At 37.3% G+C, this 19,535-nt stretch overlaps 2 protein-coding genes across 5 annotated transcripts; both read right to left on the bottom strand.

Moving 5' to 3' along the window:
• Nucleotides 1-1,862: 1,862 nt before the first annotated feature.
• On the bottom strand, nucleotides 1,863-7,573 carry hmgn3 (high mobility group nucleosomal binding domain 3). Of its 2 annotated transcripts, none has more exons than XM_056732693.1 (6): nucleotides 7,414-7,572; nucleotides 5,701-5,751; nucleotides 5,521-5,550; nucleotides 5,059-5,109; nucleotides 4,682-4,789; nucleotides 1,863-2,571 (listed from the first exon to the last, which is right to left on the bottom strand). In XM_056732693.1, the coding sequence occupies exons 1-6, from the start codon at nucleotides 7,426-7,428 to the stop codon at nucleotides 2,536-2,538; spliced, it is 291 nt and encodes a 96-aa protein (XP_056588671.1). In that variant the 5' UTR covers nucleotides 7,429-7,572; the 3' UTR covers nucleotides 1,863-2,535. The 2 variants fall into 2 exon arrangements, with proteins under 2 accessions (XP_056588671.1, XP_056588672.1); XM_056732694.1 differs by lacking the exon at nucleotides 1,863-2,571 and adding an exon at nucleotides 2,859-2,987 and having other exon boundaries at nucleotides 7,414-7,573.
• Nucleotides 7,574-10,795: 3,222 nt separating this feature from the next.
• Nucleotides 10,796-19,324, bottom strand: lca5 (lebercilin LCA5). 3 transcript variants are annotated; one of them, XM_056732623.1, is made up of 9 exons: nucleotides 18,828-19,324; nucleotides 16,533-16,878; nucleotides 14,446-14,987; nucleotides 14,207-14,344; nucleotides 14,019-14,115; nucleotides 13,547-13,680; nucleotides 12,916-12,942; nucleotides 11,862-12,111; nucleotides 10,796-11,742 (listed from the first exon to the last, which is right to left on the bottom strand). In XM_056732623.1, the coding sequence occupies exons 2-9, from the start codon at nucleotides 16,867-16,869 to the stop codon at nucleotides 10,934-10,936; spliced, it is 2,334 nt and encodes a 777-aa protein (XP_056588601.1). In that variant the 5' UTR covers nucleotides 16,870-16,878; nucleotides 18,828-19,324; the 3' UTR covers nucleotides 10,796-10,933. The 3 variants fall into 3 exon arrangements, with proteins under 3 accessions (XP_056588601.1, XP_056588602.1, XP_056588603.1); XM_056732624.1 differs by having other exon boundaries at nucleotides 11,862-12,108; nucleotides 18,828-19,323; XM_056732625.1 differs by lacking the exon at nucleotides 12,916-12,942 and having other exon boundaries at nucleotides 11,862-12,108; nucleotides 18,828-19,322.
• Between the last annotated feature and the right edge of the window lie 211 nt (nucleotides 19,325-19,535).

Here is a 19,535-nt window from a genome sequence, read left to right as displayed (position 1 = left end):
TACTGTTTTAATCTAGATACAGAATTAATGACTGAACTTGAATTATATGTTATAAGTAGAATTTCTCAGTATGTGGTTTTTGATCCCCTTTATGATTTAATGATGCCAGCATGCCCTCAAGCTCCACGAGTTTGTGTAAAACCTGATTATCTCTGTTATGCCAGCATTTTCGACAATGTCCAAAAGAGCATCTTGTGTGATTTAATGGATGGAAATCTTAACTTTTGTTTTATTGGCTGTGGTTTTCAAAAAGACAGCAGACGCGACCAATGAGGACAGTCCGTCCATTTCCTCTTCTCAGTTCCTGCCTCCCAGTAGCATTGCTGACCTTTCACTTTCTGACATCAGCAGTTGTATTTAGTGAGTGTGTGCGTGTACTGGGGTCACATGTGTCTGTGTATAAAGAACTTCACTGAAAGGCTTTTGTAGCTTTAGACCGACCACCTCGGGCCCTCAAGAGCTTTCTACAATGTTTAAAACACAAACTCCACCAAAACTGGAGCGCTTAGAGGAGTGTTTCAAACTGGGGCTGTGGGCCAAAGATGGATCCAGGGGACCACAGATGTTGTGGTATTTGTGACTCTGGATCACAAAACCAGTCTTAAGTAGCATGAGAACATTTGTAGTAATAGCGAAAATACATTGTATGGGTCAAAATGATCTATTTTTCTTGTATGCCAAAAATCATTAGGATATTAAGTAAAGATGATGTTCTATGAAGATATTTAGTAAATTTCCTACGATAAAAATATAAAAACTTATTTTTTGTGAGTGGATGGCCTTTTTGTGTTGAGATTTTTTTGCACCCTCAGATTCCAGAGTTTTAAATAGCTTTATCTCGGTCAAATATTGCCCTATTCTAACAAACAATATGTCAATAGAACGCCTATTTATGCAGCTTTCAGATGATGCAAAAATCTCAATTTTGAAAAATTTACCTTTAAGTTTTGTTGTCCAAGGTCACATATTATAAATTAGAATAGAAATGTATTATTTAGTTTAAAATAATTTATGTTCCAGCATTGTATAACTTAATAGCCCGGTTGCGCAGACACAGTTTATCTTAATACAGGATTATGCCTAAGATATTTATGTCTCTTTTACAAAAAATACATTACTGGTGTGCATCTCAAGACAAAACAATGGCATTGATAAGATATTTCTGGGCACGTTATATTCAGTCAGACACACATTCATTTTAGTCTGGAACTAGTCTTAAATGGCTAGTTCACCCAAAAATGAAAAATCTGTCATCATTTACTCACCCTCAGGTATGTTTCAAAACTTTTTAAATGTCTTTGTTCTGTTAATACACAGAGAAATATATTTGTAAGACTGTAAGCAATTTTCAGTTCCTTGACATCATCCACTACTATAGTACGACATTTTCTTTATACTGTTTTGTTGAACATAAAGTGAGTTATTTGAAGAATTAAGAAAAACAAACTGCCATTTAATTTTTCCTACTATGGCAGTCAATGATGTCACGGAACCAAAAATTGCTAACATTCTTCCAAATATCTTTGTGTTCATTAGAGCAAAGTAATTTATGGAGGTATAAAATTACACGAGGGTGGGTCAATGATAATAGAATTTTCATTTTTGGGTGAACTATCACTTTAAGCCTCATCTGTGAAGCCAGGCCAATGTGTTTTTGGTTTATTAAAATTCCAAGTTTTAGATTACAAGTCTTTATTTGGGGGGCGGGGTGCAAAGCGATGGACTTTCGACAAAGGGGGCCTTACAACAACAATGTTTGAGGACCACTAGCTTTTGTTTCTGTCAGAATAATGACATGATTCATTGTGGTACATGCAGACTATTAGAATCAACAAGTAAAAATCAATCACAAAAGACTCTACTGACCTTTCATTCATCTTTTATTTGAAAACATTTTACATAGTACCTCAAACTAGATAGATGTACTTTTACATATGTCTGAGATTCTGTTGTAGCATTTTTCTAACCGTCTAGCTTAAAGCACCGCTTGTTTATTGCTATGGATGTATGCAACTGTTAAGGGTTGTTTAAATCAGCTGTTTTACACACTCAAATCTCATGATGCTACAAAGGAGATAAAAAGCAGGAATTTGGGCATTACTATGTAAATCTCTCATCCCTGCTTTCTCCATATTTCCATTCTTTAAAGAATTCAACCAATTAAATGACAAGACTAAAAGACTATACACGCCAAAGGCATACATTTGTGTAACCACATGCATGAAACTAAAAGTTATACTATGGTGGGCAAAGATGAATCAGATAGTTTTACATTACAGGATTTGACATATTCCAAGTGGCTTCATTTGGCAGGCGACCTGCTGGTGAAACGTTCAAGAAAAACTGTTGCCTTTTCTTAAAATGATTATATCCTTCTGTCAGATGAAAGAGAAGGAGACAGGTATGGTGCTTCAGTAGGGAGTGCGAGTGTAAGCTAAGGAAATCTAGTACGATAAGTCTAAAAAAAGTTGCGTTTTACAAAATACTTAATAGGAATAAAAAATGTTCTTTGTTATTCCAGAAAACAAATCTCCTTCACTCTTTTTCCTCCGCCTCAGGTGTCTCAGTTTCCTATACAGAGAAAAAGCACAAGAGAGACAGAAAGAAAGTATGACTACTTATTGTAATGAACAGTGTTTTGAAATGATTAATTCAGTTTTTCTTATTTGTTACACGATGATGTGAAATCATACAGATGGAACCAAAGCCACGGTGTTAGTGCAAGACAAATACATATAAATAGCCACCACTTACCTCATAGTGGATATCAAGATCTATCATTTTATTAATTTCAAAAAATATCAACACCACACGTCCTAGCAGGACAAAATACTCTAAAGCATATTAAATACGCCAGATACACACTGCACTCTTCAAACTATCATACCCTTTACTCTAACAGTCTCACTCTGCCCTCGGATGGACAGGAAGGAGGGGGCGGAACTTCTCCATGATGAAACACTGACAGATGAGCGTGATACGCAAATCTGTGTTTGTGTTAGGGGTTCATTCACATGCAGGTGTTTGAAAGGATACAGGAAATGATAATTAGATACGGTTTGATAAAATATTGTCAACAGCGGTTTAAACAATAAAAAAATGTTTCCTGTTCACCTTAAAGGGTAAAAAAAAAAAATATGTACGATATTAGGTAACTATAATAAGGACTTATGGTGATGTTGACTAACCACTTTCTTAAAAAAGTCACAGATAATTAAATAAAAAAATTTATAGAAAGATTTGGCATTGCAGTTATGGGATGATGCATTTTGTAATAAATATAACATAAAAAAGGGAGCAATGTTATCAAAAATAAAATGTATTCTTTCTTCTGCAGAAAACAAAGGAAGATAAAGGTTGATAAGCAAACAACAATCGGCCCCCTCAAGCTTCCAGTGTATAAACAACTGAGACATGTCTCAAAATATCTTCTTTTTCTGTTACACACAGAAGAAAGTCAGATACTGGTTTTAAATGACATGGAGATTAATGCATTATGATTTTTTTTACTTTTGGGTGAACTACACCTTTAGACCCGATTCACATTTCCTGTCTTTTACCCACGCATATTCGTTCTTTGGAAATAGTGAAACTTTTCGGAGTGCCGCGCACGCGCCACAGGTCAGTTCAAGAGAGAAAGAGGCGCATTTTGCATGCGTTTTCACATGCAAAATGTGAATCGGGACTTAAGTTGTTTTATAGCAATTTCTTACACTGATATTGTCTGTGGATGTTGTCACAATTATTCTATTTTAACATTCAACAATTCACACACACACAATCATCATTTTAGTGCATCTTAAATCAAAAGCATTACAATGTGTTGGAGGACCCTTCAAATCTCTTAGAGAGGAAGCTATGCTATGGTTTTTATTGCTTTTGATGTCTCATTAATGTTTTAAATTCAGTAAAATGTTTTAAATTCAGTAAATGACTTAAAATTATGACATGTACTGCATGTGCAAACTCTTGCCCAATAATAATGTATCCGTTTTCTGTCATCATTTAGTCTCCCTGTTGTTATTTTAAACCTGTGTGATTTTCGTTCTTCAACAAAACACAAAAGTAGATATCATGAAAAATGTTGGTAACCAAAAACCGTTGGTCCCCATTGACTTCTATTGTATGGACACAAAACCAATGCAAGTCAATAGTGACCAACGCTTTTCTGTTACCAGCATTTTTCTAAATAAATGGGTTCTGCAGAAGAAAGTTTGAAATGACAAGAGGGCGTGTAAATAATGACAGATTTTTGATCTTGAAGGTGTACTATCCCTTTAATATAAACAGAAACAATACAATTGTAACATTCTTCTTTTCTAATGCATTCAATAATTAACATAATATTAAATTAAAACACCAGTTTTATATCTTTACAATTGCATTGCTTTTGCTTTTCATGTAACATATTACTAGATAAGGGTGACTTGGGCTTCATTGTCCCCGTAGATGGTTAAACAGTGAGCTAAGAGCAAACATGTTCATTTGTTTGTGTAAAACATTGTGATTCTGCCTAAAGTGCGCTCTGGTAAAAGTTATTTATGACTTTGACCTACGAATCCCATTCTTATCTCTAGTAAGGTCATACACATATTCCTGCTTCTTAAATAGTCAAACATTCATAAAGTTTTAATAATACTTATAATGCTACACAATGGTATAAGCAATCTAGCTAACACACCTCTTCTGGCTTGGTCTCCCCATTTGCGGTGGGCGCAGGCTCTTTCTCCTCCTTCTTCCCTTTGGCTCCGCCCTTCTTCTCCTTTACTGCTTTGTCATTGGCTGGCTTCTGTGCATTGAACACAAACAGGATCACTTAGACAACAATCAGTAAAATAATTCTGTACTAAACCACGTATTGCTTAAAAATACATTGGCTAGAACCTGATATTACCAGTTCTTACACTAAGCTCTCTCTCTCAATATACAAACAAACTATACCAGCTGTTCAACATACTTTCATACGAGCAGGAAAAGAACGTATGCACAATGCAAAGCACATGCAAAAAAACAAAACGTGCGCGAGATGTTGTATAGAAAGAGGGAGAGAGTTGTTACCTTGGCAGCTGTCTTTTTGGATTTTGGGTCAGACTTAGCAGTACCCGGTTTCTGTAGGTTGAAAAAAGACAACAGGATGAAGAAAGTAAAAAACAAGACTAAAAAACAGACGATACAAAGTGCACAATCGATGGTAAACTGCATTGGTGCCCGAAGTAAACTTCCAGAAAGCATGAACATTTTCTTTGCTTATGGCAAATGATGTCAAGAATTTTCTGCCACCCACTTGTATTCTTTCAACAAAAAAAACAGATAGAAGTTTGTTGTATTAAAATATTTAAATGTATTACAAAATGATTCATATGGATACAGATAAACCTATAGCACACCTAGAAGGCATTTGTTAGAAATTGCCCATTTTTAATGACAGATTAGCTCGTACGAGGGGTTTGCACTCAATAACCTTTTCAGAAAACATGCAAATGACACTTGGACATATGGAAAGAGTGTAGACACACTTACTGAGGAAAGACGCTCTGACCTCCGAGTGGGCTGAAAGGAAAAGCAACATTATGAGGCGGCAGAAAGTTACACTTGAAAAGATTAATTTCATGGTTATAGCTAATTTTTTACCTTTACAAGGATTCAATTACACCGTTTGTGGTTAAATAATGAAAAAAGGTAGTTGAATAAATGGTTTACCTCATGCTTTGTAACTTTGGTGGCTTCTTTAGCCTCTGCTCCCTCAGGTGACTAAGGAAGCACAGAAAACATACGAAATTTGTACATGTGTATATATATTTGTTGAATGTTTAACACATCTGGATGAACTCATATCTAAAGCTTTTTACAGACAGAAAGACAAACTTCTTAAACATCAACAGATGGCTTTAACCACATTAACATGTTACATAGGCCACTGATGTGTGCATTTGCCTTATTTGTAATGTTTTGCACCGATATGCAATTGATTGTAGTAAAATGTCGTCAATCTAAGTTTTAACCAAATTTTAATAACGAAAGCATAATAATTATGCGTACCCCACGTTTCATATGCAGCTTTAATAGCATGATTTTCCCAAAACAATGACAAAAAAGCAAAAGCACAGTTTCATTGAAAAAAGTATATAAAATTGTAATTACAAATTTGACTACAATTATCAATCTATAAATATATAATCAAATGTTTTTCTTCAGTTTAGGAGAAAAATAAATTGATCAGTAACTACATAGTAAAATTACATCCTAAAGTAGTTAGCAATGTTTTATAGATTACTGAAAATAATTTCACACATTTTACTTATGCAAGTTAACTATTTAGTTAAGTTAACAAATAAATATATATAACTACAAACAAAATATATTCTCAAAGAAATGGCCAATACTTCCTGAAGGAAACGCACTGATTCTTTGTTGAAAAAAGGGGGGAAATACATTTCAGGCCCTTATTTTGTACCCTGTTCGCGTAGAGTGTTTATATAGTACCTTACAATTCATTATTATGCCGACACTACCCTTAGAGAAACTTAGGCTTTAGTGTGTTTCTCAAAAGCACATTTGTCCTATAAACCAAGATTGTAAACCCAACAACTTCGTGTAATCAAAAAAAAAACAAAGGGCACAGAAACCCCTCTGAGCCCTTAGACGACGACCCCCATTGATGTTGGACAGAGGTTGGTGGTCTGTGGATGGTTAAGAGCGTCGTTTGCCTGCTCCAAATACAAACTTTTACATTTAAGATTAGTTTTCCGTTCTGGAAACTTTCGTTTCTTCTCTAGTTTCGCGATGTTTGCATTGTCTAAACATCACAATGGGCTCTTGGCGAGAAAGAGTTGAGTGTGACTGACAAACCGGTCGGTTACATACGGGTCTGCCGCTCCGCAATGGGGGTGGAGGAAGAGTCTGTCGGTTAAAACATGGCTCTACGAAAATAATGGGGACCTCTATCGATCGACGAAAGTGAGCTAACAGAAAGCAGACAACTTAAAATGGACGTTTCCGAGCATCGGGCATTCGCATTTGGCGAGAGCGGAGCGCTCTGATTTGGTTTATACTGAGGGCGGCTGAAGCATCACCGCAAAGTGACATTCAACACAAGTGCGCACGAAGTGGCGACTTCACTGCGAAAAGACACATCGTGCGATTAAACCGCCAACTATCATGGAGGAAATCGGCAAGTGCGACGTTGATCGAATGTAAAGATGACCGATGTAACGTTTGCTTTTGCGGGATTTCAAATCGCCAACGGCGGATTAGAGAAGGACGCGGCGCGAACGCGCGCTTTTAAAAACTTGATCCGCGGCTTACCTGCTCGACGCTGCACGCGTTTCCCTCGCTGAAACGCGAGCCGCTATTTACAAAAAAGAATGGAGAATCGAGCATTGTGGGAATAAAATATAACACAAAGCGACTTACCTTCCTCTTGGGCATTTTTGCAAGGATTCCTTCGACTTTCCTTTATTTAAGTGTATAAGCAGGTACGAACCTGTAAGGTGGGGGAGTGAGTTTAACTACCACGGAACACGGGATCAATATCTAAAACACCTCTTGTAATAACATGTTAATAATATGCAGACCTCAGACTCTACCCTCGTCTCTTGCCATTGGTCAGTTTTTTGCATACTTACCCGCCGTTCATCGAAGCCATTGGTGTAGGGATCAAATATGTTAATACAACGCGCGCAGGCATTGGTGTGGCTTTTGGAAAGCTTTTCAGCACGTCGCCCTCGTTGGTTACGCGCTTTCTGTATGCAAATTTGGCCGCTTTGTATTGGATGGGTTTAAAGGTCCGCGTGAGGGGGGGGTCGGGGTAGAGTGACGACAAACCAATAGACGCTTGACACCACACGCTCGGCTGTATGGGAAACGTATGCCATTGCTTAGCAAAACCGTTTAGCCTCATGTAATGCTTTCTGTAAGGTATGACCCTAAAATTATACAATCATTTTATGATCGAAAGAGTCTCATAAAATGCACTGATAACAAATAACCCCATGATCAAAAGAAAAAGAACACATAAAAGTTGTTTTTAGGACCAAAATGAATTTGGCGTTGTGAAATTACCATGTTGATATTTTTGCTGTTCGCTTTTTATCTAAAGGAAATCAAATAAATTACTGAAATACAACATATTTTTAAAATATTAACCAGAATAGATGAACATTTTAATAATAAATAAATCACATGTATCACTTGATTGTGTATTACAATAAGAAAACCCTTAAAAAAGGCCTAAAAAGGAGAACATATTCCTACAGACAATATTCTTGGGCCACAACAGACATGCTTTGACTGGTTTCTTTACAGTATATAAAGACTCACACTAGCCACCTACTTATTCAACAATGATGTAACTGATTTACATGTGACAGTCATGTGATTTCATGGCAAAATGCACAGAACCAAAAGCTCACAATAGCATCTCTCCACAATGACCTCATAATGGCCACATCTCTGCCACAACCTCACAATGAATGACATTCTATAGTAACTTTACAATGGCCAACAATCTACAATGCTTAGCAACACACATGTATCTCTGGAACCTTGTTGCCACTCAAGAGCAGACAATCAGAAGTTTCCTGATCCTGAAAGAGGACGCATATGTACCAAAAGGTATATTTTGGGGGATTGCATATCTATGAGTCTCATTGTGGAGATCCCTCATGAACAAATGATCTTGCATGTTCCAATGCTCTTATTTCAGACAGCCCTCTATTAAAAGCTTGTGAAAGAGATAAAAAAAGGACCCATAAACCAAAAAAAATTGTATTATAATTATTGAAGAGGATCACTTATTTAAATCTGAATAATTTACAAAGTCAGATAACAGGTTAGTAGACATACTAACCATAAAAATAAATACACATAATTCACTTCAAGTTGTCATTCTACAAAAAATGGAATTTGCTATCAGAACAAAACCATTTAGAGCTATATAAACATTATTTGTTGTTGGTTCAACTTAAAAATGATTAACTAAAAGCTAATTCAACTTAACAATATTGGTCAACTCAATTAATTCTTCAGTTGAATAAACTCGTTGAGTTGACTCACATTTTTTAGTTGAATTAACACAACATTTTAAGTTAACCAGATATCTTATTTTTTTAACCAACATTATTTTCACAGTGAGGACTTAAGAAGGAACGAGGTGGAGAAATGTAAATGCAGGATCAACGCTCAATTCAGATATTATACAGTGAATTTGTGATTTTCTAAAGTGAGAATTCTCGGACAAAACAAAAACCCATCGAGTACTATTTAAATGCTAAGGGAGTGCAAGACCTTGTCCAAAGTCATACAAATATATATATTTGTGCTATTTAAAAAAAAATACGAAATTGAAAACACAGCAGGACTTTACTCCTTAAAGGAACAGTTCAACCAAAAATGAAAATTCTATCTTCATTTACTTACGCTCAAGTTATTCCAACATTCTTTGTTCTGATGAACCCAGAGAAAGATATTTGGAAAAATGCTTTTAACCAAATAGTTCTTGGCAACCACTGAGTAACATTTATTTGTTGTATTCAACACCACGGAAGATTTTATTAACCATGTAAGCAAACAGTTCTAGGCCTCTTTTGACTACCATTGTCATTTTTCCTAAAGATTTGTAACAACTCGAGGGTGAATAAATGATGATCGAATTGTCCCTTTAAAGGTCACCCAGCGTTAAAGGTCACAGCAAATGAGAAAAAACAGACACATTGTTTAAACGTTTATAGGTGGTCGAACACTATAGTGGAACCCTGAGGAGCTTTATAAATACAAAACAAATCATTACAATTTTAGGGGAATTTGAAAAGTCTCCAATCTCTTCACAAAAAGTTCAACTTTGAGAACACCTGACCAAATCTCACAGATAAAACTCTACGGATGTTTTTACATTCACAAGCCTGTGCTTTACAGAGCATGAAAAAAATCCAAATAAATATCTATCATATGCTATACATCTAACAATTAAAACGTGATACATGTAACACAACACACACTACACACTGAGAATTTAAAAGAAAGTCAAAGCTTCTCAATATTTGGCTTGTTCTTTTAACAAAAAACACATACTCAGGCTAGATCTTTAACTCTCTCCTTTGTCATGTAAAATAATTGACACTTAATCTACTGTAAGAAAGAAACTTTAAAAACTGTGTGGGAGGACTGGTTCAGTGAAGATTCAGCTTAAACCTGAGTCAGCCAAGCCACAGAGTTTCTCTGTGAGAGGGCAGAGCTTCACCACAGTCATATCAGGACTGAAAATGCAGACCTTTTCCTTGCAAGACACACAAACTGAATCTTGAACAAGATATCTTTGTTCTGAATCTCAAACAAAACTACCACAAAGCAAATAAAGCCCTGAAAATGTGTTCACCATGCTAAAGCAACCTTCTGTCTATACTTATAAATGTTTCTGAGAGAGTCCTGATACATTATTACGTAGAAGTAGCTTTCTATGTAGTCTGCACTTTTTCATGACTATTAAACAACAAAAACTGGGTCCAATATTTGCAGCGAGTGATTCTGGAAGATCTACCAGCGATTTCGATTTCGATTTCTTTGATCTGAATTGTGTAGATCAGCTAGGGTCAGACTATTATTCTCAGCTCATCTTAAAATGCATATTTTGTTTCAGTTTCCAATAAATTTACCAGCCAGTGACCTTTTTTGTTCTCACATTTGGCGAAAAGAATGTTACTATTTTAGAACCTTTCGAATACTTTACCACAAAAAAGTGAAACATTTTTAAACAAGATTTCACTCAGTGCAATAAAAGAAAATAAATAGACGTGTCATGTACGGAAATTAAACATCGTTTAATCAGGGCTGGCTTCAAAAGGGAGTACACAAGCAAGTATCTGAGGTATTTGAAATCTCTTCCTGTTCTCAAGAAACTGATTCTGCCATGTGCAACTGTTATATAAAGACGCCCTATTTAGAGGGTCACTTCCTCTATGTCATCATCAAATGATGTAATGGCCCTGACTGCGGGCCGGCTCTCAGAGACTTGAAGAGTGCTCCTATTGTTGGGGAGAGAACCCATGTTTAGACCCATTGGTGTGTCTGTGTCCCTCTTTCGTCCACTCACTGCTCCTGAATGGAGTTGGGCTGATACCGGGGGGCTCAGGACCTCCATCTTGCTGGATGCTTCTGAAGGAGGTGGAGCTGCATTGGACCCGAAAAGCTGCTGCATGAGATTGGATTTCTTCTCTTTGACTACACCTCCCAGTTCCAACCCTCCGTCCAATTCTCGAGGTGGCTCTGGATTTGAGTTTTGATTTGTGTTGCGTGAGGTCAAACCTGTACGTAAGGCGGGTTTCCCAAAAGACGGGGCATAGCTGCCAAAGGCCAGGTCCAGATCTTCGCTCGGTCGCTGTGCTCGGATACCGGCCTCCCTTTTTCTGCTACCAAATGTGTTTGCTGTTTCATCTGGGTCTGTGAGTTTGAAAATACCGTTCTGTTTGCGTTGCTCGGACGATCGTGGGGGAGAGCGGACACTTCCTGTGTCGTCTGAGAAGAAGTCGGAGTCCTGGCCTTGTGTCTGCATGTCAATCTCACGCATTTTAGCTAACAGCTGCTCTTTGCGTTGACGTTCCTCCTCAACTTGTTCTTGATTGGCGGCCTGGATCTCCTGATTTCTGGCTTTAAATTCTTCTTCTTCAGGTTCACGCTGCCTCCTGCTTTCTTCTTCCTTTCGAGATTTAGACAGACCAATCCTCCAATCCTCTTCATCTCTGTCAAGGCCTGTATTAAAATATGAAGATGAAGCTTTGCATTTTTATTTCAATTTTTTTTATATTTTTATCAAAGTATCTTGAACTTTTAATAAGATGTGCAAATTTTTATCATTGACAAGTTCTTACCATTTCTGAGGCCCTTTGCGTTCTTGTCGTGTGAGCTGGACTGTTGATCTAGTCTTTGTATTTGTTTCTCTTTGTCCGTCAACAGTTCTGTTTCTCTTTCCATGTCATGAATGTATTTTTCTTTCTCCTTCTCTCTCGTCTGTTGCATTGCAAATTCAATCTCTCTTTCCTTCTCCCTCTCTCTCCAAAATGTTTGGATCTCCCACTCCTTTGCGTCTCTGTGCTTCTGGTCTCTGCCTTGCTGATCCTGCTTATATATTAGAGAAATAAACAAAATGACACAATGGACACAAAGAACGAACACTATTTGCTTACTTTTTTATGATCAATAATACTTCATTGTGATTAGTCCACAGAGACATTGAGGACTTTGTATGATGACCACTAAATAGTACATTTTACCCTTGTCCATGTAAACATACAGCGGCTGCTTAAATAGAACTCATATCACGCCATCGTCTCTCTTTTTTAATACCACAAGTAAATTATAGACCTGAGTAAAATGGCCTCAAAGGACTTCAATATAAATTTTACAATGAACATAAATCTGTCTGATGAAAAAATTGCAGAGGAACAACGGAGCAGGAGACACAGCTGGATAAGAGAGCACCAGAATATAAGAAGACATGTAGCATTATATGTTATTATGTTAGCTGACTAACCTATAGAATGCACAAGATCCTCGACGTCCATTACTGTAAATAAAACATGCTAAAAAAAAAACTAAGCTAAATAAGCCTGCACTCGCAATGTGTTCTAGATACCTTATTCTGAATTATGTTCAGAAACCCTCATGCGTTACAATCAAACTCATCAGCCAGGTGACTAGTGCTCTTCTGCTGATTAAGACTTGGAGGTTAAGAGGTAAGTGCTTCATGCAGCAATACTAAATCAATGACGTGTGGAGATGTGAAGGTTCTTATTGGGAGCCAGCATGTGAACTTCAGTCTAGTGTCTTGCATAGACCCAAAACAACAGGACTAGGTATAAGACTGGCAAAAGTGTTGCATGCTGGGAAATAGAAAAACAGGTATCAGAGCCCAAACTTTCTTACCCTGCGATGCTCAGTAGGCTTTTGAACCTGGAAATGAATGATTAAAAAGGATTCAGATATGAATGAACACAGGAATTCATGGGTATGTGAGATGACTGAATGATCGATATGTGATAAAAGAGAATGAGATTAAGAGAGATTATAAATCAATCTTTCAAAAAGGAAGAAGAAACAGCAATTATGACAGAGAACTAAATGAAAGAAGATAACTCTCTGAAATATCATAAAATTTTATTAGCAAGGGCCTATTTTATGGATCCTTCTGATGATGTCCTACTAAATACATAACTAGGTTTACTCACCTTCGGCCTCCATTGACTACGATAGTATTAATTATTTTTTTGACCTGTTGAACACTAAATAATACATTTTGAAGAATGTAGGACAGCAAACAGTTCTGGTGCACTGTTGACTACCGGTCCATTGTATTTTTTCCTACTTTGGTAATTAATGGGGTGCAAAATCTGTCTGGTTATAAGCATTCTTCCAAATATCTTTCTCTGTGTTTATCAGAACAAAGAAATGTATACAGATTTGGAACAACTAAGGTGAGTTAATGATAACAGAATTTTTGGGTGAAGTATCCCTTTAAAACAGAAAAACACCGTTTTTTATAGTGAACTATACGTGCCTTTAGAGAGAGGTAATCATCGGTTTGGATGTCATGTGGGAGACCACTGGTAAGAGCTGGAGGAGGCGAGGGAAAATCCAACGAGAGGGTCCTTTCTTCAGTCTGTACAGCTTTAGTGCTTGTTGTGTTGGACGCTTAAAAAAACACACACACACACAAAACAGGCAAAAAAAGCGTGTGTTTACAACACATACCACATACATCTTAAAAATAAACATAATAGAAATTGTCATCATACAAGACTGCAACCTTTTAAGTGTAATTATCTATGCATTTGAAAATGTAAAGTTGGAGGTGACCCTAAAGCACATGGGAATATTATCACCATAGGAAGATGTTTGTTATGGAGTCATTATCTGTGTGCTAGTGGTAATTATGGACTGAATGTTTAAGCTTCTAAGAAGGCCCTGGGAGAATGTGCATAAGCACAACTGTGTAATGAGACCAGCCTCAGCCTATCAACACGCTGTACCTTTCCGGCTACTGGCATGATCTGCTTCTTTCTTGGAAGACGCTTTCACCATCCTGTTAGCGTAGATGTTCCTTGCGTCAAGCTCCTTTTCTTTCTCCTGACAAAAGATACAACAGATTTAACATTGTATAATGGGTTTATAATTCAACACCCAAAAAATGCATCGGAGTAACTTGCGTCAGTGGTACCTTCAGTTTAGTGCACAGTCTCTCCACTTCCTCCTGTAGTGCTTTAACTTGCTGTTGAGCCTCGTGAGTTCTTCTCCTCTCATAAGTCAGGTGCCTTTGAAAGCTTCCGCTGCTCAACTCCATGTTCTTCTCCAACTCCTAACAACATATAGTGCACACATATGTGTGTCATGCAAAACACTTATATAAATATAGAATCAATCATGCATGCCAGTAACGTAATGTTTTTGGTGCGGTACCTTAACTCTGCATTCACTCTCTTGCAATTTGGCTTGAGCATACACAAATTTCTGGGAGAGTTCTTCCCGTTCTCCAAGATTTTGGTCATCGACGAGATGTTGTAGCTTCTGTACCTGATTTCGACAGCGCTGGAGCTGAGCATCCCTCTCTCTGAGGCTGCCCTCAGCTACTCGCTGGTTCGTCTGACTTCGTCGTAGCCTCTCTCGCAGCACGTGAGTTTCGTTGTTGTGGCGAGACAGCAGCTGCGAGATCTCGCTATCGGTGTCATTGTAGCGATGCAGTGCTTTCTCCTGTCTGAGCTGCAGCTGCCGCAGCAAACGGTTCTCCCGCTGCAGCTCATCCGCATGTAGCCGCAGCTCAGACAATGCGTTCTTTAGTTCGTTGATCTTAAGCAGACGTGCAGACAGCATTCGCTTGGTTACCGGGTCAACATCTTTGGATGGTGCATCTTTATTTAGACTGTGGGACCGCATGCCTCTTGATTGCTGCTGAGGATTATGGGAATGGGGTGGAGGGTGGCGTGACACACCTTTACTCACAACTAAAGAAAGGATATATATGTAGAACAAAGTACACTTTTTAATGAATACTCATAGGGATGTTATATTTCCAAACAAATATTTCTAATGCTTTGCTTAAGTATATACTTTGCCTAAATGTTCATTTTAAGGTATCCATATCATTTCACTGACAGTTATCAAATATTAAGCAGGGTTCAATTCATTTAGAGCTTTTACTGTAAATATCTCTTGTGCAATCTGCTGGTCAATGATGGTATTGCAAGACAAAATGTTATTTAAAAAGATGTTTAGGTCTGTTTAAGAGCGATGTCATCAAAACAAGTCATGGTCATTTTTCACCTCAAAATCAAACGAAAATTATGAAGAATTTATAAAGAATTGTTTGAAATTAGATTTCCTGTAAGGAAAAAATAGCATTTTTTAGAACACAGATTGCATTGTGATATTTTAATGAAAACCTTTCAAATGCACATTCTCCTAGGCTTATCCTAGGCTAATTCTTATCAATTCCCAGTTTCGATTCCAAAGTTGTGAAAATTTTAGTCTGCTTATTGACTGGTTTGTAAAAATTTATGTGTATTTATGAGCACTATTTTGTGTATATATACAAATATTAACCATGAGTTGTCTGATTTATTACCGTTTGTATTCCCAAAGTTTAACTACAAATATCATGGCTTAACTGTAGTACTATATCACTTTTGTGGTTAAGGTGCTTTAAAACAAATACCATAGTTAAACAAAGGTTACTATGGTAAAAACAAAAGAAAGAAGAACGCGACAAAAGAACTCATTAGAACCCATTGTAATTTTAAATTTTGTCCACACTGGATGCGGCGGAACGCGACAATCCCATCCCGCGTCCGGTGTAGACACGGTGTACGAGCTTTCACAGAGATATCAATTAATAAAAGCAATTAAAATTATAGATCAAGTATCCGATTCCAAACCTTGGATTTGATTTTCCATTACCAAACCCTAATTGTATATACAATTAAAAGAAAAATGTGTCATTAAAATAACCAAGCATGGTATACATGTATAATCATCATAATATATCAATATATTTAATACTATTATTTGTTTTAAATTTTTGGGTGAAAAATGACCCATGTTATTGACAACAATAATGTTTGTCTAATGGAAAGACTGAATGAGCAAGAATGACTAGGTATGTGTTGGTAAGAACACAATGCCTCCCATCATTAGATCTTGGGCTTGAATCTCAGCAATCAAATACTGAAGAAACATGATCAGAAATTAGGATGCTGATGATAAGTATCATCGTGATAATTATATAATTGGGGGGAATAGAAAAGTGACTGATTTCATGTGCTTCAGAAGACACACGCAAACGGTTTGACCTTCTGGATTGCTGATGAATTTGTGATGATGAGGACTTACAAGTATAGTGTAGTAACATTGGAGCACAGGAGAGGTAAACAAGGCACTTCAACAATATGATGCATTTGTTTGTGATATATATGTTTCTTACACAGCACACAATTATATCCGCGCATTGCACATAATAATAAGGTGTTACATATGTTATAGTGTGTGTGTACCTGCTCGATGTAAGGGGCTGCCGGACACACGTCTAGATCTTCCTCTTCTATGTGGTGATGGAGATAAGGACCGTGGCGAGAGAGACTGGTCAGAGTGCGAGACATTTTCATAATCATCATCAGAGTAGAAAGAGGCACTGCTGCGCTCTCCATCCGAACATCGATCTCGATCCGGATCTCGCGTTCTGGTCAATACACGACCCCCTGACGAGCCCTCTACGTCTTTCCGGTATTTATCCTGTTTCTCAGATTGCGGAGATGATTTGGAGACCTTCCCATCACTAAGATGGGACAATGGGCTGTGCTTTGATTCCTGATAATCCTCATGTAACTCCATGTCTTCGGTCTACAACGGTGGAGAAAACATTGGCTTGAGACAAGACAGAATGTGCCACTGATAAAGGTGGTTCTCCCAAAATTAATAAGCAGCACACATACATGCAAACACACAAATAGAAAAAAGCACTGTCTCTGTGACAGGCTATGTGTGCAAATTGGAGCTGGAAGAGCTGTGTGGTTGAGATGTAATTCAGTAGGATGTAATGGAACCGAATTAAAAAATGTGCGTGTGTGTGGGCTGCTGAAGAGCTTTACAACAAACATTCACTCATGCCATCTAGGAGGCTGAAAATTTGCATCAATATTATTTTTGTGGCACCACTATAACACGGTAGCACATCATTATTTCACAGCTAGTATTGAGGTTTGCGATGGAATGTCCAACCAAGCGAACTCTCACATATTCACAGATACTGTCACTGCACTCAGCCATAAAATGAGGAACATCATCATTATTTCAGCATGGATGAGCAATTCACAAACACAAGCCATTGAGATATAGCATCATGCAAAACAAGACAAAGTTTCATGAAATAAGTTTATGTTTTTGGAAGAGGAAAGTGTTGTTTGCATATAAGGTTCAGTTGTGGATTAGTCTCCAAGTGTCAATACCAACAAAGTGGTACTGGCCTGCGAGACACAAAATTGCTACAAAAGACTCTTTTCTTTTAACATAATAAGCTAAATTTATTTTCATTTTGTAAGGCCACTTACAAGTCCTCCTTCTTTCAGTCCTTGAATCTGCACAATCGTGATAACCTCTCTGGTTCTACATCACCATGGAGATTCAGTCTCTCCTTTGTAAGCTGGCAATAATATCATTCACTCCCTAATGGTATGGTAAACGCATTCAACTACCGCCTCACCTTTCTCCTCACACTTTGGTTAAAATGCACATTTTGGTATCCACTGAGATGTCTCGATCAATTCTTCATTTTCAAGAATTAAAGAATGTAATACCAATAGCACTATGAAAGTGAAAGAAGCCGAGGTGTGTGGACATTTAAAAAATAAAAATGACATAATGAATACATTGAGTTTCACACGAATCTTCCCACAAATAATAAATCTAAACTAACAGTGTATAAACAACACAAGTGGCCTACTGTTAAATTAGCCTTTACTCAAACTGGTAATTGGATAACTTGGGGAATTCGATCTATGTACAACAAAGAGCAAATATTTAAGATTATAAAACATCTGATGTCGTCGATATAGATACAGTATAAAACGACTCTTTTGATCACAGTTTTAGACTAGTACATTGAAATTTATTCAATTAATTTGCTTTTATCCAAAGCGACCTACAAGTAGGAGAGCATATAAAATGTGTCACCACGCTATACCGTTATTTTACAATGTAAGTAAGATTGTACATAACTGTATTAGGTCATGTACAATGAGGCCAAAACAATAGCAAACGATATCACTGTTATCAGGCATTTAAATGAAATAAACTTCTAACGAATGTGGGAAACTACAGGATTATACCATCTGCACCTGACAGGACAAGAACAAATGCGTGCGCATTGGTACCCGTTACAAAGTAACAGTTTCCCGTCAGTTCTGGTTTCCATAATTGTCACAAACCAGCACAGCAGGAACTATTAGATCCTAAAAAATATATAAAACATGGAAAATAGAAACTGTTGTTGACAAATCATAACAAACGGTCGTCATGGAAGCACAACGAAATGCAGTTGTCCGGTTGTTCAATATACAAAACTTAGACACGTCTTCATTTATAACAAAACAATTTCACGCACTTCTACACATCTCATGCTTTGCAAATATTCGCAAATACACGGTGCATGTCACAGTGAACAAACATCTACGAAAGAAAAATATGCACGAGCTGCGGTTTCTTCTTCACTCACTTAACAGTGACCCGGTTTCTGTTGTTCAAAATCGCCGCAACGACACGACTCGATTGAGATCATTTGCAGAAGTACTTACTCGGTTTTGGTTCTTCTAACCTTCCGTCTCCATATCTTATCTTGTCTGTTTCTTGGGGATGTTGACGATGGTGTTGCTCGATTAACGACTCGCTAGCTAGCTAACGTAACATGACTAACTGGGATTATGTCGTGCAACTAGGAGAACGCTCAAATGTACAGACGGAGAAACGCTTTTCCATTGGATGAAAGGAAATATAAGATTGTTTAGTTGTCCGACTCAAAATATAGCGAAATCTGACGTCGATTAAGGGGGAGATGGTGGCTTTTCTGATGAATATGTGCTACTGGAGGAGTTGGAGAAACATCCGAATCCTCGCCTCGCCTTCTGCTCGCGGTGTCATAGTGACGCTTCGCCATGGCAACGTGCGCCGCCCCTGTCTTTAGCACTTGTTGAGCTATAGTGATGTCTGAGTAATTGTATTACGTTGCTATAGTTTATTATGTTGAAGAATGTGTATCTTACTCGAGTAAAATCACCTGAATGCACTGTGAATACGCAAGTAATACCAGCTCCTCACGATTTAAAGGAATATAGTTACCACAAAAATAAAATAGTCATCATCTAGCCTTCTTCAAAACATGTTTATGCCTCATTCTTCTTTGAAACACAGGTGAAGACATTAAGAGAAATGTATTAATAATTGTATTAAAAAATGAAAGTCAGTGGGTCAAATGTTGTTTAAGTAAAACTGATAAAGCAGTTTAC

The sequence above is a fragment of the Triplophysa dalaica genome, chromosome 20, assembly GCF_015846415.1.
Source record: "Triplophysa dalaica isolate WHDGS20190420 chromosome 20, ASM1584641v1, whole genome shotgun sequence".
Lineage (NCBI taxonomy): Eukaryota > Metazoa > Chordata > Actinopteri > Cypriniformes > Nemacheilidae > Triplophysa > Triplophysa dalaica.
Note: the sequence above shows the minus strand (reverse complement) of the source record. Positions and strands in the feature narration are given on the sequence as shown.